Raw genomic sequence first — 24,682 nt, forward strand, 5'->3', positions numbered from 1 at the left:
AGGGCTTTCGCCTGACTCCACCTACAGCCAGCTTGCAAAGGCCCTTTTTGGAACTCTGCAGGCTGCCACAAAGACAGGTTAGAAATGTCCTATTTTGCTGTTTTTAAAGTTTCCTGAAAGCATAAGAATAAAAAGGAGTGAAAGCATCTTCTCGTCAATAGGAAATCCACCCTCCTCCCCAACTCTGCCCTGGGAACCTCACAGACTTCCTGAAGTTAAAAACAAAAACAAGCTTCCACTTCTTGCAAGAATTTAATTCTTCCTTTAATATAAATAAGGCAGCATGAAACACCAAGAGCCTCCTGCTTTCTGCTTCATAAGCAGCTTTTGTGCATAAAGATCCCCACTTCCCTACTGAATTCTGTCCTCTGTATAAACAAGAGGCTAGAAGGTTTTTTTTTTTTTCCCACTGAACTTTCTCCTGGAAGCGAAAGTGAAGCCGAGGGAGAGCCAGGCTTTGTCTTGGCTTCTGGAGGCTGGTTCTTGGTTCTCGGGGTCTCTTCCAAGTACAATGAGATAGGATAAAGAGGGGAAAGGAAAGTCATAGGCAATAATAAATAAGGAAATTCACCCCGATTTGGGAAATTAATCTCAATAGAATGGGGGCTTCGGGCTATTGTTGGAGACCACGTGGGTAGGATCAGTCCCTGGACCGCCCCAGCCGCTGTGGGCCTGGGGAGGTGCAGGCTCAAGTCCATCTAAGCCCAGCTCACATGGATGCCCCATCGAAGATGGGCCTCCTGCCCTGAATTAACCCTGTCAGGCAAACTGTCCTCCTTCTTGAGCACTCTGAGGCTAGATGAGAGCTCTCCTGGGGTAGGACAGAATCTTTTCCCCAGTTTGTGGGAAGCCTGACACCTCCATGGAACTGGCTGTGCTGTCTGGGAGGCAGTGCCAGCTTACCCCCTGGAGGGAGACCCCAGGTGCTGGTGAAGGCACACTCATTCTTGCTTCCTCTTTGATCCTCTGCAAGGGTCACTGAGGGCAAAGCTGAGAGAATAAAATCCCTAAGCATCAATGAAGCCACAAGGGAGGAGGAACAGCTTCCCAACCCTCCTGAACCAGGCCTGGAGACAGAGGCCAGCTCCAACTGCAGGCTCTAGCGCCTGCCAAGCAACCGCAGTCCCCAGTACTGCCGAGGTGGCCTCTCTGAGGCCTGGGGCTGTGCCCGTAGCGCTGTCCCTGTGTGTTCCCAGTCAGCCGAGCTAGTGTCAATCAGGCTCTTTGGGTTTCAGTCATCTGTGTGGCCAGCAAGGCCCACCCAGAAAGGGGGTGCTGTGCAGTGAGGGACCCCTGCTGGAGTGAACAGTTGAGGGGGTTTTGGGGCCATAGCGGCTCTTGCTTCCAGGTACACTCTGCTCTAGGAGTGGGACCTGGAGGGGGACTCAGGGATATGGCATCCCTCACCTCCCATCTCTGCAGCTTCCTCTGAACTGGACATCAGAGGCCGGACTGCAAGCCAGAGTCCAGCGGTCTGGGTGCCAGGCTATCCTTCACCCCAGTCACTCTGTGCCTCTCATCAGCTTCAACCTTCAGCGTCTGCCACAGAGAGACCAGCTGTAGAGAGAGTAAAGAGGGGTGTGCGGCTGCTGAGCTCGTATCCAGCATGGCATGTGGCACCCACAGCGATCGGGGGAAGGGTGCACCCTGAATGAGATGTGTTGCTGAAAAAGTGGCTGACTTAACCTTCTCTCTGCCACCAAGTACCCACTTCTGTGCGACAGAGACATTAGCCACCTGGGACCTTGAATCTCTATGAGGCCTTTTCCTCAAATAGTGTAAAAAACAGCAGTCACAGTGGGACCCCTATTTTGCAGGCTGTGGATGGAAGGCAGCAAATTCCCACAACTGTCCCTAGTGGTGCTTTGGTTGCAGATGCTTGGGGCCAAAGGTTACTGGAAATAGGGGTGCAGGGTCTTAACACGGATCCGTCAGTACTCCTGTCGATCCTCTAGTGATATTCACGTAAATACTGAACCTTGGGTATAAAAAGAATTGCACCCAAACCGATGTTACATTATCTCCAACTCAGCGTCCATCGAGCGTTCCGTCATCATCTTGGCCATTCGTGATGATCCGAAAGCGAGCTGCAAAGGATCGGTCTCCAAACCCAGATCATAGCTTTACCAGCAGGCCCCAACGCCACGAAAGCAAACCAGCTTCTGGCCTGGAGTTCTGTTTCCTCCGCGCTAGGGCCTGGCTTCCCTGCAGGCTGAGCCACGGATAGCCTGCCATTTTCCCAGGATAAGGTCTACACAGGTGGGATGTTCTGCGTCTTGGCCCACCAGGTCCCGGTTGCTCTACGAGATGACAGCTTTTGGGGGCAGGCTGGCATGGTCTGAGGGCATATGTAGGGAGTACTCACTAATGAGCGCGGGGGCATTCTTGAGCAGCTCATAGAAGGAGTCCACTGTCTGCCGGTAGAGGCTTCGCTGCAGGACAAAGGGCCGGAAGAGGTTGAGCGGCTCAGCCCTGCGCACGGCCTCAGGGAGTCCCATGGTCTCAGGCACCTTGCGGTTGCCGATGAAGAAGTGATGGAGCTTCTTCTCGAGCAGGCTCTTTTCCAGGAAGCGGAGCAGCTCGTGCAGACGAGCGCTGAGCTGCCCGGCCTTCCAGTCAGCAGCCCGCCGGGAGAGCAGGAGGTGCAGCAGGGCTGTCTTCAGGTGGTAGTTGCCCAGCCCGCTGGGGCCGGTCAGGCGGCTCTGCTTGGAGAGCAGGAAAGAGGCGATCTGCAAGCAGCTGAGGTGGCAGGCCCCCTCGGGCAGTGCCTTTGATGTGGTCCTGAGGAAATGTCGCTCGTAGACAGCGAAGGACAGGAGCCAGTCAGTGCTGGACACCGGGGTCTCCCCGGAGAGCTCCCGAGGAAGGTGGGAGACAAAGTACAGGTCCGAATCGTCACACTGGATCACGGGAATCAGGTTGAAGGGCATGAACTTCCCTGAGCGGAACTTGATCTTGAGCGACCCTGGAGTGTCCAGCTGGCCAAAGGCCAGGTCGAACTCGTACTTGTGGGCGATGCGGTGCCAGGCTCTGGTGAGGGCTGTCTGGAACCACTTCATGACCTGCATCGTGTTCAGGTATGGGGAACCTTTGGCACACAGTGGGTCTTCCACCTCGCTGCTAGGCTGCACCAAGTTGTTTTTGCCATGGAGAAGACAAAGCATGTCTTCCCCGAGCTTGGTCTTGCCACAGATACAGCCCAGTGTATCCTCGTCAGCCCGGACCACCTTGATCTGGCCGTAGCCCTGGAGATGGAGATCCAAGGGTGCTGAGGGGCTGGAGCACCAGAGCTCCGGGTGGAAGTGGTAGGGTTCGGGGGGTATGAAGGGCACAAAGAGGTGGCACAGCAGTGGCTTGTCCACCTGCCAGTTCTCGTACATGCTTTCCACGCCGATGAAGTCCTCCACCTCCATGTCTGTGTCCCGGTTGCAGAGGCTCCTCAGGGCTTCCAGCAAGTCATCCACAAAGCCTTCTACGAACTCCCGGGTGCGGGCTGCATCGGCTGTGGCCGCCCGGATGCAGTGCTCATAAAAGTGATCCAGTGTGGCCTTGTTGGGCAGGGTGAGGCCTCGGAGGGGGGCACCGTCCAGGCCAGGCAGCTCGTCTTCGTCCCCACCCAGGCACTCTGGCGACAGCCCGTCTTGGTGGTCCTGCCGCCACACCTCGATCACAAGGAAGAGGATCATGCAGAGGGTGCTCCACAGGTCCCAGGCTGTGCGGCTCTCGTTCTGCTGCTGGCCCTCCTCTTCCACCCGCTCCAGGGCCTCCTTCTCAGCCACCAGCCGGGCCACCTCCTCTTCCAGGCGCAGCTGCTCCAGCTGCAGCTTCTCGTGGTGCGCCTGCATCTTGAGGATGATCTCCTCCTCATTCTCGGGGACTGTGGCATTCTCTCGTGGGAACAGCAGCGGGTGGTTGATGATGGCTGTCACCACCACCAGACACACCCGGAAGAGCCCCAGTGCCATGGCTGGAGCTTTCCTGGGAACAGAAAGAGAATGATAGTCACATCGTGCTTCTTTCAACACCGCTTATTCCCTGGACCCTCCATCAACCCCTGCTTTCTGTAGCTAGTGAATGTCTTACAGTTCTCCCCACCATCCAACCCACCATCTCCTCATGTGCTTCAGTCTAGCCTGGGGAACAAGAACCCCAATGTCCCACACCCGCAATCCCAGCGGAACAACCCACCATGGCAGACCTCTGTTTTTATCTGCCCAGACATTCCTCCATTCCTCCAGGATAAATGGGTTTTTAGGTCTCAAGTGACTTTCTGGTAGCAGCACCCGTCTTTCCCTGGTAACCAACCCTTTCCTACTCCCAGTGCTTATGGCTTGGGTGAGAATAAACCCACCCCCAGTTCAAGGGATGAACACATAACCCAGGCCAAGGCTAGTCCCCTACAACCACTGGCCAGTGATTGGTTCAGAGATGAGCATATGACCCCATTCAGGCCAATGGGAGGCAGAGGTAGGATGTGTGGGGACCAATGGGAATAGGATTACATGCACTATTGGCTTTCTAGCTGCCTCAGAGCAGGTCTGCCTGAGAAAGATGCCAACACAGAGGAACACAGACCCTCTTGGTCCTGCTATGCCTGAAGCCATTATCTCTAGATCTTTTAGTCATATATGTCAATAAATTACTCCTTTTGATGAAGTCGGTTTGTTTTCCCATCACTTAAAACCAAAATAGTCCTGAATAAGACATCCCTTTCTCCCTCCAGTGAATGCCTTGAGGCAAATGCATCTTTACTCAATGCAGTAAAGCCTAGTGGTTAAGGATAAGGAACCCAGCCCTGCCATTGATTAGCTGCGAGATTGGGCATTTTAACGCACCTCTCTTATCATATGAGAGGAAAGCCATAGTACCCACAGGGTCATCATACTGATGGACGTGATGATCCATGCAAACTGCACACACAGCACAGTGAACAGGTGCAAGGCAATTTTCACTGAACTACTTTCAAGCCCTTATCTTCACCCACTGTAAACCTTCCCTTCTGACTGACTGGAAGACCCCACCCCAAATTCAGATACCGATCTCTAGGCCTTCCCCAGGACAATCTTGAAAGACCAGAATGATTAATTGGTTTTCTTCTCACAAGTCATCTGACCTCTAAATTCCACTTCTTGTGAAAAGAGACACACCATTCCTCCAGGATAAATGGATTTTAGGTCTCAAGTGACTTTTGGGGAAGGGCTGACCCCTTACAAATCAGCGCTATTCAGAGTGTGGAGCTGCACTAGCTCCTGGGAGTTTGTTGCAAATGTAGAGTCTTGGCCCCACCCCGGACCTATTGAACCAGAATCTGCATTTTAATATCATCCATGTTAAAGTCTAAGAAGCATTGTCTTACAGCGAAAGGCTTACAGTTATACACTTTCTTCTCCCTGGCAGGAAACTTAGGAAGTAACAATGGGCCTTTTCCACACTTGCCCTTCCCTCTTCCGGCCTGAGACCTCAGCTAGGAGAGCAAATGGCCAAATGAGGCTGTAGGACAACAAAGGGAATACAGACCCCCCTCCCTCTGCCCCCGACCCCCGTGCATGCCAACATCTGCTGATAGGAGCTTCTTCGTTTGTTTTGCCTGAGTCCATTCCCTGATCTTGAATTTGGACTCTGAAAATCACCTGTTTTGGTTCTCACCCTAATGGCGCCAAGGAGCAGGGACTTGGCACCAGGTAAGGACACCTCTGCAGGTTCCACCGTGCAGTGCCAGGATGCAGATGACCTGAGGTGTTATACTGGAGCAAAGCCTGCTGCCTAGATGTAACTCTAATGTAGAGAGGAGGCAGGAGAATTAAAATGTTAATCAAGCTGCAAACAGAGACTGCAATATGCTGATCAGCCCTGCAGCCAGCCCAGGAGGACACTTGCAGAACAAAGGAAGATTTCTGCTGGGATTGCTAACAACCCGTTCCCCACACTAGTGAAGTGGAAACAGGAACTAACTCATTCCCTGTGGCAAAACCATGGGGAACCTACGGGTAAAGGGCTGGGAACTGCCAGCAGGCCTTCGGCTCCACACGGCTCCACACACTCACCCTTTCACGCTATGTACTCCTCCCCTTCTTCACTGTATGTCCCTATCAGAGGAAATGGGAACTAAAGAATGACATATAAACTGAATTCCCTGAACACTCAGGGTCCCTCTCAGTGCCTTAACTGTCTCTCTCACTGTCCTCGTCTGTATTGTCTCTGTCCTTCTGAGTCCCCCTCGGCGCCTTTACTCTATCCCTCTCGCTGCCTTTCCACATCCCTCTCAGCACCTCTACTCTGTCCCTCTCGCTGTCCCTCTCATTCTCTGCCTCTGAGGAGACCACACTGCGGAGTGCTATCCCTTTTCTAATAGACTGTCCTGTTGACTCTAACTTTGGCGCGTGTGTTGAATTCTTCCTACACGCTCCACCATAGAACCCTCTTCTCTCGGTGCAGGCCTTGGTCTCCACCCAACCTGGGGAATTTGCCCTGTCCTGCATCAGCTTCACCCCTGTACACAACTGGATGTGTCAGCGAGAACCAGACGGGTTGGAGGAGAGGGAGGTCCGAGGGGAGTGGAATTCAGTGTGCAGACATGGTCAGGCCTCCGAGGTGAACTCTGAAGTACTTGTGTGTTTTCACTTGAGGAAGCAGTGGAGGACAGGAGAGGTGGAGAAAGTCAGACTGGAAGTGGGGTGGGGGCGATGAAAACCCAGGGGGCGGGGGCCGCTGGCCAGCTTTTCTTCCCCAAGACAAGGAGTAGCTTGTTTGATAACTGCGGAAACAAGTAACCCTGGCTTCTATGTCAGAGAAATATCAATGGAAAGTTTTGCGAGGGTAGTCCAAGCCAAAGCCGTGAGGCTGGCTGATTAACATGGGGCAGTTTTAGGATAAAGGAGTACTAATAGCAGACTATCAGGCAGCAGGCAGTTAGGAGATAATTTGGGGGTTTGAGGCCCTTCAGGGCCTCTGTACTATAGGTAGCCACCTTCGGACACAGCAGGCCCTGACAGGTCACAGTAATAACGCTTGGTGACTCCCAGCCCAAGAGGTCAGTTTCTATGCCAACTCAGGATAAGAGGCCACCAACTGGGAAGTGGTGCCATCGCCAAACTCTGGGAAGTCCTCCTTTCTACCCAATGGTTTCCAAGGGGCTCCCTGTGTCCATTCTCATGTCTGCTGAAGGATGAAGGGCTGGAAGGGCCTCCTCGTACTGGGCAGCACTAAAACTCCAAACCAACTAGAGCGATCAACTCGATGTCTGAGAGGGTAAGAGGATGAACTCTGGAGGAGACAGACAGGGTTAGCACGCAGCATGCGTACCTACTAGATATGTGACCTTGAAAAAATCTCTCAACTTCTCAGAACTTCAGTCTCTTCATCTGTAAAATAGGATAATACCTCTATTACAAAGCCTGCTGGAGAGAATGCATATAAAGCACTTAGCAAAACGCTTGGCCCTGAGCAAGTTTTCTTACAAAAGGGTAGCTGTGACGGGATGGGAACAGCAGATGAACTTGTAGAAGCAGACAGGCCTGGGCTTGAACCTTGGCTCCATGCCTTGCTGAGTGGTCTTGGATGAGTCACTTGGCTTCTCTGGGGCTCTGCTGCCTGACCTGTGAAACAGAGCTAATAGCAGGCCCTCCTTCAAAGGGAGATTGGGTTAATAAGTGAGATAATCCATCTCAGGTGCTTAGCGCAGTGCCTGGCAAAGAGTAGGCACCTTACAAAGCCAGCTCCTTCCCCTTCGGCTTCCGAGGGCCTGTGTTCTCACCTGCCAAGCACACAAGTCTTGCCCAAGTCCCAGGGGCGTAACACACGCTCAAAAACGCTTTGAAAGCACAAATGCTCCCCTAGTGTTGCTGTTCCTTGGCACACTATCCTGTCCACCCTACCCCCCAGCAAAAGGAAGAAGCCTTCTGAGCCTTGGATCCTCCCAGAGGTGGAGTTCCCTCTGATTCATTCCTTACTTAAAACATCAACTCCCTCCCAGGGATCAGATGGCATCCCAGTGGTCCTTTTGCTCCTTGTTAACTTCTGCACAGGTGGCTCTGCCTACGGTACAGTAAGTAAGGCGTGGAGGACGGGCAGGGCTGTGGCCGCTCAGTGCCCACTAGATGGAGCTGAGTCGGAAGCCTCTGCTACTTCCCCTCTCCAAATCAAGTCACAGGGATCACTGCCCTGGGGACCATGGGTGTCACAAGAATGAGAGGAGGGAATCTGGGCAGTTAAACTTTTGGAGACCATGGGGACAGGACAGGTCGCTGGGAGCCTCTCACAACCCCTCATCTCACACGTCTCCTCAAAGGGCCCCTTTCCCCCAAATCAAGGATGTCCACCTCCACCCTGGCCCAAAGCTCACTTCTATGAGGCCACCCCACACATGTGGTCTGATATATTCAGTTGGTAGGTTTAGCATGGAAAATAAACCTGGGTCACTCCGAGGGCTGTGACTATCTGTTTGCCAGGAAGCCAGCAGGAAACCTGCTGAGTTCCTCTCCACCCCCGCTCCTGCCCACAGAGCATGGCGTCCCGTGCAGGTCACAGCTAAACTTAGCCTGGCAAAGGGCCAGGGTCACAGGCAGCAGGGGCTAGGGCAGAGGGCTGCAGGTTGTCGGCCAGAACCAGTGATTTATTCAGACTGTTACTTTGAGCCTGGCCAGACCCTAGGGGAGAAATCCAAGATAGCCCCTCCCTTCCCTGAGGTCCCTCTCACCTGCATCCCCCAGGACCCTATAGCACCTCCACCATAGCTTAATCCATGAACGCCACTACGAGTTGTCTAACAGTGACACACTTCTGTTCACCAAGCCCTCTGTAGGATGTGCTGGGCACTGTATACAGTGACCTCTTAAGTGGAGGTATATCCCTATTTCACAGATGAGTTGACCAAAGCCCAAGAGAGGAGGTAATTTTCTAGCCACATAACTAGAAAAGGCCTGTTCTGTCTGCCTCCCCCAGCAAAACCCAAGTTCTTTACACAGTGCACCTCTTTACAGACCACTCACTGTGAGCAAGGGACATGCCAGGTGCCACAGGGCCCACAACGATGAGTGAGACATGATCCTCAGCAGTAAAAATACAACAGCTCACATGGGGAAGCAGACAGCCACCAAGTATGTCACAGGACAGAATGAGCTGGGGGCACAAATGGTGTGCAAGCAGCAGGCTACGAACGGGCAGAAGGAGAGAGTTTCATTCCTGGTCACTGGCCGCTCTTGGTCTGTGACCTTCCCTGTGCCCACTTGCGGGGGAGATGTGGGTGTGCAACCCCTCTGCTCCGCATCCACCTCCCCGCCTCCTTCCAGACAGAACTCCTACAGCAAACCGGGAGCGGTGGAAGCCTGTGCCCAACCCCACAACAGTTCATCAGCATGCCTTCCACCCCTCCGCCCACCTACCTCCACCCAGGACTGGCTGACTAGAGCCCCAGCAACAGGGGTGCCCAGGATCCCCAACTCGGCAGCCTAGACTTCCCCCAGGGACAGTAGCTCCCAGTACAGCAGCGCCCCCAGCATCACTTGGCAATTTGTCAGAAATGCAAATTTTCAGGTATCAGACCAGCCAATCAGACATTCTGTGGCTTGGGCCCAGCACCTGTGTGCTCATGAGTCCTCCAGGTGTTTTAATGCCCACTCAAGTCTGAGTTCACCTCTGCCCAAGCCAGGCAGGCCTCCGGGGAGGAGGGTGGGGCCCCTCGGTGTCCCTGCTGTTCAGATCCTGGAGTTTGCCAAGGCTTTTCCCAATGCCCAGCTTGTCAGATGCAATTAGCTCTGCTAATTACAACAGCAAAAGCTGCCCTGTCCTTGGCATCCATCCTCTAAGCGCACAGGAGCAGATGATGGGCCTCCTTGTGAAATGGAATAAACGAGGTGGGTCGATGGGAGGCAAGGGTACTTTTTGCCACAAGGGGAGACTTGGATCCCTTTCTCACTGTTTAGGTCCTGGGCCTTCCAAGAAAGAAGGGGCAAAGGGCGGCCGAAACTGTTGATAAATTTGGGCTCGACCCCTATTGTGCACCTGGCCTTGCGCTGAAATTTCACAGTCCCAGCTAAGGCAGTACACAGTCCTTTGGGGGCAATAAAGCCACAGTTTTAAGTGCCAAAATTTAGAGTTGTACTAATCTAAGCCACATTTTGAGGAAATGAGATAAGAAAACCCAGCCCTAAAGAGGAGATGCATTTGCCTGGGAGGGTTGCGTTGGTGGGGGTAGACGTGGTCTAGGCGGGCTAGACACCTCCCTGTGGACCTCATGGGGATTCCTGCACAGACAGGAAAGGCGCAGTGAAAGTGATGTTTTCAATAACGGCCCACATTTAGGAAGCTAAGTACTCTGCGTGTGTTTTTTAAATTTAATTTTCAGAATATCGGTTAGGTAGTTACAACGTCCCTATCTTATGAAGAGACTGATGGTCAGGGAGGTCCACTGGGTGTCTTCTAAGAGTCCCTGTCTGCAGTGAGTCTGCCCCACTCTCTTCTCCCTCCATCCACCCAGGGGATGAGTGGATCCTGCCACCTCCCGCTGCCCAGCGGCACTTCCCTGACACCATTGCCAGTGGCCACCACCAAGATCATCTATGCCGGCTAACCCCCAAGCTTCCCAGGCCTTGGAGAAACAAGGACTATGAGACAGGACAGGCTGAATGCGGAGCACGAGCCTGACCTTGAGTTTGGAGTTTGGGCCCGGGAGCACTCCGTCTGAAGCCCCGGTGAAGCTCTCCTCCACGGTCTGGCCTATCGCCCTCAGCCTTGATTCCACATTTCTTTCTATCAGAGCCCATGCCCCAGGCTGGGGTAACACCAGCTTCCCCACTGAGCCCCGTGGCACCACCGTTTGGGGCCGGCTCAGAGGCCCCTCCTCAGGGGCCACTTGGCGCAGGCCTACCTCACCCTTTTCTGGACTTTGGCAGGTCAAGTCACCTTCCTGCTGCTCTTTACTTGTGTCAGTTCACCCACCAGTCGGTCCCTGCCCGCCTACCTACAGCTCCAGCAAGGTCCAGAAGCTGATGGGCCCTTGCCTCCCCCAGGGCACCGGGCTCAGAGCTGGGCACATGACAGGCACACCCAACATGTCTGTGGGAGTTGCCTCACCATGCATTTTGGAAGAGATGGTCAGCTGTGGGGGTAACATGTCTCCACCAAATTCTTCCTCTTCACCTAACTCAGGACCAGAAGACAGACAGACACAGCACAGACAGTTTGACAAGAGCAGCTATGAACACATGGATGCTCAGTATGACTGCCTCCTACCCTTGCAGAATGGGGTCCCCGCGGGAGAGGAGGAAGGCCTTGCAGAGCTGGCCCAGACCCACCCCAGCAAGGGCGAGGCCATACAGCTACCATTGAGGCATTTCTGGCTGAGGTCCCATTTTATTTGTACCCCAAACAGAAGTGGAGGAAGGCATTTGTGGGAGGGGGGATGCTGAGCAGCTTTGGGGGTGGGCGCTGGGTCCTGGCAGGCCTCAGGCCCAGGCAGGAGAGGAAGGGGCAGGCAAAAAAAAAAAAAGGAAGTGAGGAAAGAGGAAGGAAGAGGCCTAACAAAAACTAATTGAGAAAGTAGGTACAAAGGGTACCGTTATGGGTCCTCAGACACTCTTCTCAGCATCCTCACAACCCCCGTCCCTGTCACCTTCTCCCTCTGCCACCGAGCAGGGCCTTAGTCTTTGTCTTCAGCCAGGCTCAACTTCCTTGGAACTGCCACCCAGTGTCTTGGCCCAGTCAGCCCAGAAGCCACCCTCAGGATAATCATAACCAGCATTTATGAGGGCCGACTACGAGCCAGGCCTGTTGCTGAGGACTTACACAAACGCCTTCTTCATGGCCTCCCCAGGGACTAGAAGAAAAGAGAAAGAGACCCTATAGCCTAATGGTACATGCCAAGGAACACTCAGTATACCAACTAGGGTCTGTAGTCCCCAGAACCCGAGAATCAGAGCCCCACTACCCTTCCCAAAGCCAGGGGAGACTCCAGACAGACTGAGCAAGAACTCGGGCTCAGGAGAACACAGGGGTCAAGACCGGGCCCTGATGAGGGTCGGGGAGCAGGACTGAATAAGGGAGCAGAGAGAAGAGACCATCCCCGCCCCCACACCACTACTGATGAGCCTGTGGGAAAATACACACTGTGTGGAGAATGGGCTTCTCACTAGGGTGAGCTCTGTGGTTATAGTATGCAGCCACACCAGACGGTCGCACCCACCAGAGCATTAAGTTTCCTCAAGGCCTGAAGAGGGAGGGGGTTTCCAAAAAGTTACCAGGATGCCAATCCCACCCCTTGGACTGGGGTCATGCAGCCAGCTAGTCCAGGCACAGGAAGGACAGTGGCCTGGACTCCACTGACGTGGGTGGGAAAGCCCACATCCTTCCTGTTCCAGAGACTGCAGAAGGCAGGGAAGCCATCGATCTCCCAGGAAGGACATGGCATTCTTCTGTCCAGCCATGCTGCCTGACTCTTGAGAGCAGAGGCCTTGACCCACAGGACGTCGTGGAAAATCACAGCATCTTGGGACAGACAGGCAGGAAGACTGCCTGATTAGGCTGGGTTGTGAAGGGAGAAGAGGCTAAGGGACAACAGGAAGGTCTGCCGGTCACAGAGACAAGGCAGGGGCACCCCTGTCAGCCCAGAGTCTGGGCCCACAGCCCACTTTCTCCCCGGGTCACATTGCTTCCAAGTCACTGGAGCAGGTTGAATGGTGGTCCTCAAAAAGATCAGTCTATGTGCTAATACCCGGACCCTGCGAATGTGACTTTATTTGAAAGAAGGGTCTTTATCAATGTAATTAAAATTAAAAAACTTGAGCTGATTCTCAATTACCTGAGTGGGTCCTAAATCCAATAATAAGTGTGCTTATAAAGACAGAAAAGGAGAAAACAGACCAAGAGGAGGAGGTGACGGAAGATGGAGGAAGAGGCCGGAGTGATGCTGTCACAGCCCAGGAAGTCCTGAAGCCACCAGAAGCTGGGTGGGCTAAGGAAGGGTTCTTCCTTGGAGCGTTTGAAGGGACCCTGCAGGTGCCTTGATTTTAGGCTGGTGCCCTCCAGAACTGTGAGAGAATACGCTGGTGTTGTTTTAAGCCACCTAGTTCATGGTATTTTGTTCCCACAGCCCTAAGACTCACACATCTCAAAGTATAACACATTCTCCCCACTCAGGCCCCCAACTGGACTTCCCGGTTCTGCTGGGCACATCCAGTCTCCCAGCCATCTCTGCCTTAGCCTGTGCTCTGCACCAGAGCCTTGGTCTCCACACTGATGGAGGTCCCCATCCCGGCCCGCGTGGTCCTTTGGAATCAGCTCCTCTGAGCTGTCCCGAATCCCAGCCACCCCAGGCCTGGAGGTCTCCCTTCCCCACTTCAGAGAGTTCCTGCTTCCACACCACACAGGACTGAACTTTCAGACTAAAGTTTATGGCCTGGCCCCACCCAGCCTCAGGGACCCTCTGGTTTCCTTCCAGCCTACCCCTGCTAGTCCAGATTACTGAATGTCCCCTGAACACCTCCTATACATCTCCACCATTCTTTGCACCCTGTCCATGCCTCATGCTTACAGCCCAAACCCTACCCAACAGTCCTCACAGCAAGCCCATCTCGGAAGTGGCTTCCAAGAGCCTTCCTGATCCCTCCCCACCGCGAACTCCCGAGACAAATCCTTCTTCCTTGAAAGGGTGAGAATGAGAGGAGGGAGATGAGATATTGGCAAAGTCCTCTGCGCGCAGGCACGTGCCTGGTGCCTCGTGTCTCATCCTGAGTTAGCTCTCTCACCTGTGCAGCAGCCCAGCTTCCCAGACAGGAGCCCAAGGCGCTGAGAGGTTGCGCAATCACTCAAGGCCACAGAAATAGGATGAGGGCAGAGGAGCTGGAAGCCATGCCAGGCCTGGGGCTCTAGACTCCGCCATTTCCCCCGGGACCCCATCCTGCCCTTTCATCAGAGTGAGCTTGTTGAGTTCCTGTCTCTTCGCAGGGCCAGGCATGGCTTGTTTGTCTTGCCCCTCTCCAGAGTGCCCGGCAGAGACCCAACACAGGGGTGCCTGCACATACCACTAAGGACATGCGTGATCCCGGGGACCCACCAGCGTGCTCACACCCTGAACGCTGGACACACCCACGTTCAAAAGAAGGCCTGCTTCGACGCCCTCCATTCCTAAGAAGGATGCATTTCCTATAGTGAGTGTGCACCGAAGGGCTTCTCTTAACCCCCGGGATTCCCACCTCCGATTTCTCATCTGAAATAACAGGGATGTGCTAACAATAGAACAGTGTGCTAACCGTTCCCACGGTGAAGCGGCCCCCATACGCTGTCAGACGTTGGCTTGGCTTCAGCTTGCATTTCTCACAATTTCCCTGTCTGTGGGCCCCATCGCACCCACGAGAAGAGGTAGGGTTGACATCCACCTCAGGGCAGGCATGCCAGGGCGCCCCAAACATGCCTGTCTCTCCCTCCACCCTGTGTTCTCTGCACCTCCAGCCTCAAGCAGAGCAGTGAATGCTCAGGACCGCACACTTCTCTGGGGGCAGGGAGGGCAGGCTGCAGGGACAGAAAGCAGGTTCCAGACAACAGAAAACATACTGCCTCGATGGGGAGGTGACATGAGGGGGCGGAGCAGGAAATACAAAGGACAACAAAGGGGACACCCGTTGCCCCTCTCACAGAGGAGCTAAGCGTGGATGGAGTTAACTAGACAGCCATTCCCAGCAGCCAGCTTCCTAGTTATCCCAGGATGGGAACAAAGAGAGACTAGCTCAGAAAGATAATCTGGCTTCTCAGCACAAAGATGGCCCCCAGGGTTTTTCCAAGGCCTCAGAAAAGCCAGTTTCTCCACCCTCCACCCTCCCCACCCTCCCACCTCTTACTCAAGTCCTGGCTTAGAGGGATTCTGGCCCCCATACAATGAAATCCTGGGCTGTTCTCCCACCCTAGTCTCCTGTGGCTTGGGTGGTACCTGACATAATGCCTGGGCCCCAGTTAGGCTGGTGAGACGGGGAGAGGAGTGGGGAGGAAGGGAAGAGCTGTGGGCCTCACACACACACACACACACACACACACTCACTCACACACACCCGCCCCCCCCACGCTCTGTGCCTGCAAAGATCTAAAACTCCTTTCATCTTAATAAAAGGGAACAGCAAGGCACACAAAGGCAAGAAGGGGGAGGCCAAGCCAGTTGTAAAATACTTAAGAGCTTGCGGTCGACCTCTTGGCTTGTTTTCTCTGCTGCAGAGACCTGGGCTAAACAACGGAGTGGGGTATCTGCCTGCTCTCCCACACCAGGCCTGCAAACCAATCAGGGCAAACCAGGTCTCCTCCTCCAGGAAAGCAGGTGGCCAGAGACCTGAAGGCCAGGAACAGTTAGCAAAATTATCTCCAGAATCATCTATGACTACAGAGTCACACTCCCTGTGAATTACGCAAAACGACAACGATCTACAACCACAATCTACAACCACATTGTTTTCCAGACACAGGGATGGAGTGATGTCAAGTGATGCCCATGCTCTGCCTTGGCTTCTGCCTGAGGTGGCGCCTGGCACATAGTAGGTGTCCCTGAACCAATGACGGGTACACATTGGGTGGCCAGCAAGCAGCCAGCGATACTGCCATGTTCACCAGGACATACTCCTGCCCCAAAGCCAGCAAGAAACAAACAGCCAAAAGCTCTTCAGCTCAGAAGAGCTTAACACTTTGTAGCAGCTGAGCTATAGCAGCCAACAGGCCAAACTCAGAAATCAGAAGGCCTGGGTTTGAATCCCGACTCTCCAACTTGCTATGACAACAGCACTCACTTATGGCATGGAAGTCACATGGTAGTGCCCTGTAAAGGGCACTGTACTGGCATTGGTATTGATTATAAGGCCAGGTCTCCTTTTTGAGTTGTTAAATCCTGCTGAGTACGTCTTAGGGACTCTTGTGGTAAGAGGGGGTGACCAACGTCCCTGCGGCATCTCCAGAAGTCTGGGGACATGGCTACGTTGTCTCTCCCACTCCCTTGTTCTCTTCTAAAGACTCAAGGGGCTGCCACAGAGGGAGAGCAGGCCCCTGGGAGCATCAACTGACAGCTCCTTCTGAGCTCCTAGAAGGACAGACCAGTGTTAGTCTCTAATGCCCAGCATTAAAGGTATAGGCACTCCATAAAAGCTTGCTGAATGAATGGATGGAGTCAGGACTAGGAAAGAACCTTACTGCCTCTACCCCCCAGGAGTGGGAATCTGAAATGGGAGCAGAGCGGGAAGTCCTGGATGAAGTAACAGTTTAAGGATTTTTGCCTGGAAGACACCCTGGGGTCAGAAAAGTAAAGCGTCAACAGTGGTCAGTACCTTGGGAAATGTGAGCAAAACCCCTTTCAGACACAGCCTTGGAGACAGATGGCAGCCTCTCCAGATCTGGATGGCCTTCGTCTAACTTCAGGCTGACTCACTACCAACATTTACCAAGAAAATGACCCAGGAATAAACCCTGACATCAGCTTATCTGACCTTGCTCAGGCTTCTTAACAGAAATGGAAGATAAATGGAGGATTACAGGGTTCCGTGCAATTTAGGTAAAAGAAGGAGCAGAGAAGCAACCCTCAGTGGAGTGACGAACAAGTTCCACTTTCTGAAGAAAACCCAACAAGGTGCATGGTCCTGTCACCCCATGGGAGGGTTTAGTAAATAGCAAGCAACCTACCACATGTATTGAGATTTAGGTATTGTGCAAAATGCTTTACGTCATAATAAACCTCTTGAAGGAGACATTATCCCCATTTTATAGATCAGGAAATCAAGGCACAGAGAGGTGAGGCCACTCACTCAACATCTTGGAGCTGGATTCCAACCCAGGACTGTCTAACTTTCAAGTCTGCAGTCTTCCCATGATACTGCTCATTGACTTGGTTTCTGCGAAATACTAGATGTGTGCCTATGGGCTTCCTCACCTGTACTGTTTAGGGAAATGAAGGGGACAATTTCGGTGAAATTTGGGCACGAAGCTCGGAGTTAGATTTAATGAAGAGATTCTGGGAGTGTGACCTGGGATATGGATTTTCAGCCAAATGGATGGGAAAGCCTTCTCTGAAGTAGAGTAGGAAAAGGGAGTGAGAGAGCTCTTCTGACACTGGGCAGTGTGTTTTGGGGTGAGGCTATAGAGAGGAAGCAGCATGGGTGCACTGGGGGCATTCTGGGACAGCACACAGGGGTACCAGGCATCCCCCACTCTCTTCACCTCCATCTCCTCCAGCCCAGGCATGCTGTGGTCCAGCCTCTTCAGTGCCTCTGGAACAAAGTCTCAGCAAACAAAGGACCCTTTCATGAACTTCAGGCGGGTCCCCTGTCTGCTACTAAGAAGGCTATTGAAATAGGCTCCCAGGAGAACAGTTTGTTATGAGCACGTGGTTTTGTACCAACAAGCAGGGCCAGAATTATGACAACGCCCTCCCTCTGGCTGGATCCAGGCTGGTAGGAGACTCCCCTGCACCCACTGCAGGAATGATCCGGAAGGAGAATGAGCAGCCCAGGACCACTCCAAAGCTGAGCCCCTCCACCTGGGCAGCAGGAGTCCCACTGTGTTATTTAACTGGAAGTGAGTCATTTGAAAATTGTGGGCTTTGTATTTTTTTCTAGGGACTGGCATCTGAGGAACTCAAAGTGCTCTGAATATTATCTGATACTGGCTGCTATTGTTCCCATTAAACAGGCAGGGAAATTGAGCTCCGTCAGCTAATATCACAGAGTGCGTCACAATAGAAAGGCACCTGGAGTTGGTGGTCTGCCTGTTGTCTTCTCACCTTTGACACTTAGATTGTACGGGATTTTGGATGCCACCTTCACATTCACTGGGCCAGGATGTCCAGCAGAAGCCTGGGGTGGCAGAAAGAGTCTAAGGCTCTTTGAGGCATAGATACAGGTTTGAATCCTACCTCTGCTGTTTATAGCTCTGCGACTCTGGGCAAGTTGCTTGGCCTCTCTGAGCCTGTTTCTTTACTCATGAAACTGGAATAATACCTACCTCGAAGGGCTGTTGTAAGGAAGAAAAACAAATACATGCAAAGTTCCTAAGATGAGGCTTTGCTCAGAGTATGTGTTCAGTGAACAAAGTCATTATTTTTTTTTACACGCTGTTCTACTTTTATGAACAAAAGGTCACGATGACTAAATCTGAGGACCAGAGTTGTAAACAGAAGCACAAGTTGCAAATAATAATCTCTACTAACGATACTCTAATTTTCATTTATAACCCTGAAGAGTACATTCATACAAAAATTAGGGCAATTGCTTTAGCCACTGAAATGATGGACATCAGGGAAGCTGTGTGAGAGCATCTGAAGTTACGGCCAGTTACACAAAGCAAACACTTTAATCAGATACCTTCAAGTTGAAAGAAATGGCGATTCTTGTTCTGAAACTCTTTAGAGGGAGAGCTATCACGTCATCTAATTTTTCACCTTTCTTCAGAGCAAGTTCTTCATTTCCTGCATCAGTCACTTGTTTTGGCAATTGACAATCCTTGCTTAGGAATTTCTATCTTAGGAAGAACAGAAGGCATCACCTTATGAAACTTGGCTGAAGGCACAGGTCGCCAAGTTAAGAGCATCAGAATTGCTGAGTTTGACCTTATAAACAATGCTGTCCCCAGGGTTTCCCTTTGGCAAGACACAGAGGGAAGACACGCATGGCTGTCCTCTCTAACACCACTCCCAAAGTCTCAGGTATATCTCAGATACCTCTGAATTCCTGTATGAACTGCTGGGGAGGAAGGGATTCCACAGTTTTAACTGAACCATCAGGAATTCCATGGGGAATGCTAGAGCTGGGTGACAGGTGACCAGTGAGACCTTGCTTCTATTTCCAGCTGGTATTAAGTCCTGGGGCAATGGATTCTGAACATTCTTTCCCTGTGTGCATTTGATCACAAAGCTCCATGTGGCTACTGAATCCCTAGTATAGCACCCTGCCTATAGTAGATGCATGATAAACACTTGCCCAATAAGAAAATGAAGGTTCTCTCTTAGCTCCCATAATAAGGACATGGGCATCATTGTTTCTCACTTTCTTTTAGGGGTGAGGGTGAAGAAGAAGGAAGCCACATTTCGGATCTTCCCATCCCTGCTCCAGCCTGCTCTTCCCCTCACCCTTCACAGATTCAGGCTGTAGGAGGGAGGCCTGAACCCATGGAAGCCACCAGCAGCTTTGGTAAGGACTCATGCTCTTTGCTCCCATTCGCAGATCAGAGTACAAAACAAGACTGCAGCTGTCAGTGCTGTGCTCTATTCCCTTGGGCAAAGCCCAAGGCCAGAAGACCCACCTCCAACCAGCTTACGGCTCAGATGTGGGGCCTGCACCCCTCCTTCTTCCCTTTGCCCGTTCTCTGAGAAACACACCTGTGGATGTTACCTCTCTGTGCACTTTCCCATCAACATGCCTTACAGTTGGTTCTTGCTCCTCCCTGTTCACCTTACCTCAAGGTAGACGCGTTGCCTTGGGCAACAGTGATGTCATCTGCAAGATGCTTCCATTCTGCTGATGTCATGGGGTGGGCCACAGGAATGGAGGGGGATGTGCTTTCTATCAGAAAACATCGCAGGTCCCAAACTGCTGAGGAGGAGCCTACAGACCTCACGGCCACTCTCAAATCACCCTCTTCCTCTCCTAGAAAACTTTTCACCTTTCTCTCCCCTCTGGATGCCTGGTACAGGCAAAGCCTCAAACCTGACTTTCCCTCTCCCAGATCAGCTCAAAGGTCAAGATGAGCAGCGTTGTCCTCAGCTCTAACAAACCCCATGCAAGGGCACCAATGATCTCCTTCTCACCAGCGGGGCCAGTCTGGGTCCCTGCAACCTTGCCCTTTGCCCAGACCTCAGAGGAGGGAGCAGTGGCACTAATAGGGAAGCTAGGGTCCCAATTTGGCAGAGAATGTAGATTCTCAGTTGACCTCTACTGTCTTTAAGGGCTCATACTAGCCAGACTGCCAGTCTGTGCCAGGCATTAGGCTCAGCCCTTTCTATACAAGCCCTATGAGGGGTTAGTACCATTTTGCTGATGACCAAACTTGAGGCTTGGAAAAGTCTAGGCACTTACCCTAATACAGAGAATACCAACCACTGGGTAGTGGAACCAAGACTCAACCCAAGTTTTCCCTCCTTGAAAGCCCACGTGGGTCACCCCTCCTTGGCCTGGGCCACCTGGAGACTGCAGCTTACTAAAGACGGGCCATGAGAGGGCCTGCACAGAGACCAGGGCGAACCCTTTAAGTCCAGAGAGGCCAGCTGAGCAGGCCAGCGGGCTGAGGCAGCTGAACGTGCGCTGCCTTAGGAATGCCTGACCCCCATGCTCACACAAGGGCTGCAGTACGAGGCTAGTCCAGGCCCTGCCACCTCCCCAAACAGCCATTTAAATTAGGAACCAGATTTCTTTGCTCTGTGCTTGGCTTCCTGTTGACCCATCCAGGGCATCTGACTATCCTCTTGATTTGCATATAGCACTTAACCCTGAGGCCTGAACCTCCAACCTTGAAACTCTATAGCAGTTATTTAACGTCTGCAAATGCTCTATGTAGCTGGAAGATAAAGCTTATAATGCAGTAAATAAAATAAAAGTCACTAAATGACAAAAAAGGAAAGTGAGAAATCCTATCAGGTAAACACTGACCTTGAGGCACTGACCAAGGAAGTATACAGAGCCAGGCTGACAGAGTACTGGTCTACCTGGCAGGTATTTCTCCACTGGGGAGAGGGCCACAGAGGCGAACAGAGCCCTGTGCTAATGGACATCACTGCCCTCTTATCGCTAATGGACATCACTGCCCTCATCCCCACCCTGCCCTAACTCCAGCTTTGCTGAACACAAGCTGCCTTCTCATCTTTGGTTTCCCACAGGGCTTACCAAGGACACAGGGATCATCCAGTCTGCATCACAAAGTCTCCTTGCAAATTAATAAACTAGAATTCTGATTTGTACGTCTACTTCTGGGAGTTTTCTTGAGGTGACTCAATGGCCCAAGTTCAAAACACTCTGAAAATTGTGGAGATATTATTTCCCAGTAGGCACAACTGGGGGCCTGACCCGGGGACAGGTGAGATGATCCAGGTAAACTCCACCCACATGGGAAATCAGCTAGGCACTGGTCATCTCTTCTTAGAGGACATCAAGATATTGTGAATTCCTCATTGGCTGCTGAGACGCCCAGTTTGTTTAACATTCTGTCTATGTGTATGGATGTATGTAAGCAGTAAAATGCTCGCTCCAGTTAATTAAGTGCTGACATGTATAATGTGGAAAATAAGTGACCATAAAGATGAAGCTGCGAAGTGGGAGTTTTGGGAAAGGTTTCCTGAATGAGCTTGGGAAGGATGTTGCAGGTGAACAGGAACTGGACAGGGATGTTGGAAGCGTCGGGACACCACGTTCGGATACCCCCCACTTTGTTCCATTCTCTATCTAGGTCAGGGGACTGCACAGCTGTGGCCTTTTCTCTCTGCACCACACCCAGGTGGCACTTACTCATCACCCTCATGCCAAGCCCCAAACTGGATCTGCCACCTCACACCACCCAGCTACCGAGAAGGAAAGTCATCTGATGCTTGGGCCAGGCCTCGCATCAGCCTTCCAGGCCGGGCCTGCCTGCCTCTTTCTTTCCATGCCTTCTGCTGCCAGATGGGCTTTCTATCCTTCCTCCCTCTGAGCTAAGAGTGGGTATTTCTTCTTTTAACAAAGAAAAAGGCAGCTGCTCTTCCCTCCTTCCCATGCAAGATTTCAAGCAAACCAGCTTTTTAAGCTTAATCTGCTTCTTGCTCTGGGACTGTTCAGTGACTGGGACTCAGCTTCTAGGCTCCTGAACACTTCGCTGTGCCTTAGTTTCCTCATCTATAAACCGGGGGTCACAACACCTACTTCATAGGGCTACTGTGAAGATTGAACGAGTTAATATAGGCAAAGTAGTTTTGAAAAAAAAAAAAAAGGCTGGCAAATAGTAAGTCCTCAATAATTGTTGGTTATCAAGGCTGCTGTGTACGGTTGTGCAGGTGGCACACTGCTCTCAACACCTGGCCTGGGGGACTGTGAGGACGGATCCGGCTCACACGCTGCTTGCCCCGTTATGTGCCTTGGCTGTGTCCACTCAGCTGAGACCTCTTTTTCTGGATGGCAACAAGGTGCCATCGCCTTGTCTATAGGGAGCACCTTATTCTAAGTCACTCAAAGGGTGAAGTAGCCGCCCTGGAGGTTATTCTTATCAGCTTTCTGCATTCTCATAGGCTATGTCCTCCTTCCCAGCAAGACTGGATTAGAGGGGGGTCTGGGACGGACTGGTCTTAGCCATACATAAGTGCTTGCTCATCAGCACCCCAGCACATGCCCCTTACAGGATACTTCTCGGTTAAAGCCTTCCCCAAAAGCCCCGCAGGCTGCCCTATTACCTCATCCCTCCTGAGGGTACTCTCAGCCCCAAACATCGAGTTATAGAGTCTTAGACTCTGAAGGGACCCTCTTCTTCTTAACTGTTGATGGCCACTTGTCTCTGCTGAGTGATGGGCAGCACATTACCTACTAAGGAGCTCTAGCTGCTTCTTAAAAGTTCCTTCTTACCTCTAAGTAAGAAGGCAAGTTCCTTCTTACCTCTAAGTAAAACCCATCTCCCTGCTTCTCTCCTAACTGGCGACTCTCTGAGGCCAGAGCAAGTCTTTCCTCAAGTGACAATGCTTGAGATTCCTAAAGGCCACAGCCCTCTGCCCCTAGGACTCTCATCCTTAGGGGAAACACTGCCAGTTCATTCCCTTCTCCCTCACAAGCGCACTTTACGGATACAGACCCTCCACGCCATCCCACCTCCCCCCACCTCCCCCCCCCCCCCGTACATATCCCCATTTGGCAGTGGTGGCCACTGCAAGAAGAAGCATTGAGAACAGTGTTCATGCCCTCCACGGCCCAGCTCTACTTTTCCTGGGCTCCGTGTCAAGGTGCAGGTCACTGCCTCCCTCAGAGATGTGTACCCTCTCCATCGGACAAACTCCCCCACAGTCTTTCTCTTTATTGATCTCAGCGGGTCCAACAGGGAAAAATACAAAACAGGCTTCCTCCCAGACAGTATCTTCTCAGGTGAGCAATTTTGCCAGAAGCCTCTAGCAAGAAGTTTGTCCATGAACTTGCCCTCGGATAAAAGTTCACTCATATACCCTATTCTTTGTTCCAGCTGTTGCTGGTAAAGTGACAAGTTCTGGGATGATGGCAGCGGGTTAAAAGTTCAGATCCTTGTCCCCCTAAAAGCCAGAGACTGAAATGGCTGCACCTTGGACAATTCCGGCGTTAGAGGACGGCACTTGAACAAAAAGACTTTTCCTCCACCCAGGAGGGCAGAGTCAGGATAACCACTTCAAGGGAAATAAGAGGGCAGAATGGCCTGGAGCAGCAGCAGACACAGGGAATTAGCAAACAAGGAAAGCCACTTAGGCGCACCTAGGCTGGACGGAGGACTCAAAAATACAGCCTATTAAGTTATTAAAAAGGTGAATGGCAATTCTACCTACCTGTGCCTGACACTTTCCCCGGGGTTAACCAGGACCTGTGACTGTATGGGGCACAGATTAGCTTTCCCTGGCAGCAGCTTTTCCAAGGTAGAACTGGTATGTAAAAGGGAAAGGCCCTGGGTCAAATCCAAATGAGGAACAAGAAAATAGAATACAACTCCAAAACTAATTTAGATCCAAAAGACCAGGGGCCAGGATCTGCTAGTATCTGGTGCTCTTCTAGTTTTGAAGGGGACCCTTTCTCACACCAGGTGGAGGGGCAAAAGGCAAAGTTTGGTTCCTGAGAGGTTCAGCAAAATATTTCCCTTCCTGGGCAACGGCATTTTTTTTCTTCTTTTTTTAAGGTAAGGAACATTTTGGATGGAAAACCCTGCCTTGGGGCTTCTGGGTCCCTTGGGCGGGCAGTCAGAAAGGAGGAGACACTGGGAAAGGGGTTGGGGAAGGAGTTAGGGGTCAGATGCCAGAGACTATTTGCAGCCCCAAGACAAAGTTCTGCATAGCGCGGGTCTCCTCCACTAACAGTCTCGAAAGAGGAAGCGGCGAGACTTTACCCGGCCCCAGCAACCTCACAGCTTCACCACCTTAAGCCGAGAATAAACAAGATCCCCTCCTGCTCCCTCCTTCCAGCGGGGGAAAGAAGGCGGGAAGAGAGGTGGCTCAAGGGCTGCTACCCCCTGGCCAGCCTTTCTGCCCTAGCGCTCAGCTCAGACGGTTAAAAGTAATGGATCATCGGGGCAGTAGGAACAAAGACGTGGTCCTGCTTCGGGCGCCTCCGGGAGGAGCTGCCCGCGGCGGGGGCCGCAGCGGAGAGCGGAACGCGGGGCTTCGCGCGGCTCAAGGAGGAAGCGTGAACGCCAGACGACGATGCGCTGCATCTTGCTACGAGCGCTGTAACGGGGTCTCGAGGGCCAGCCCTAACCCGCGGGGCCCAGCAGGCGCCCGGGCTCCCCTTGCAGCCCCTGCGCCCCCGCCCCAAGACGCCATCTCGGGCGCAGCTCCGCCTCGTCTCGCGCCTCCACCGCGCTCTTCCTCCAGCCCACGAGGAGGACGCAGAGCCTCGCGGCTGCTGGCCCACACTTACGTTCAGCCTCCACTCTCGATCCCGGTCGCGGGGAGGACTGCACGGACTCAAGCTGCACTCGCGGGTGCCCGGGCCGGACGCACCGATGAGGGGCGGGATTGCGGGGGGAGGGGTGGGCGCGGCGGCGGGGC

At 52.6% G+C, this 24,682-nt stretch overlaps 1 protein-coding gene across 8 annotated transcripts; it reads right to left on the reverse strand.

The window, feature by feature from the left end:
- Positions 1–243: 243 nt before the first annotated feature.
- LOC107515542 (inositol 1,4,5-trisphosphate receptor interacting protein) lies at positions 244–24,669 on the reverse strand. Of its 8 annotated transcripts, none has more exons than XM_016154443.2 (3): positions 22,563–22,762; positions 7,303–22,532; positions 244–3,978 (listed from the first exon to the last, which is right to left on the reverse strand). In XM_016154443.2, exon 3 carries the CDS (start codon positions 3,963–3,965, stop codon positions 2,301–2,303), a length of 1,665 nt encoding a protein of 554 aa, XP_016009929.2. In that variant the 5' UTR covers positions 3,966–3,978; positions 7,303–22,532; positions 22,563–22,762; the 3' UTR covers positions 244–2,300. The 8 variants fall into 8 exon arrangements, with proteins under 8 accessions (XP_016009929.2, XP_016009928.2, XP_016009927.2 ...); XM_016154442.2 differs by having other exon boundaries at positions 7,307–7,361; positions 7,458–22,762; XM_016154441.2 differs by having other exon boundaries at positions 7,303–7,361; positions 7,458–22,762.
- Between the last annotated feature and the right edge of the window lie 13 nt (positions 24,670–24,682).

Source organism: Rousettus aegyptiacus, unplaced genomic scaffold, assembly GCF_014176215.1.
Source record: "Rousettus aegyptiacus isolate mRouAeg1 unplaced genomic scaffold, mRouAeg1.p scaffold_m13_p_6, whole genome shotgun sequence".
Classification (NCBI taxonomy): domain Eukaryota; kingdom Metazoa; phylum Chordata; class Mammalia; order Chiroptera; family Pteropodidae; genus Rousettus; species Rousettus aegyptiacus.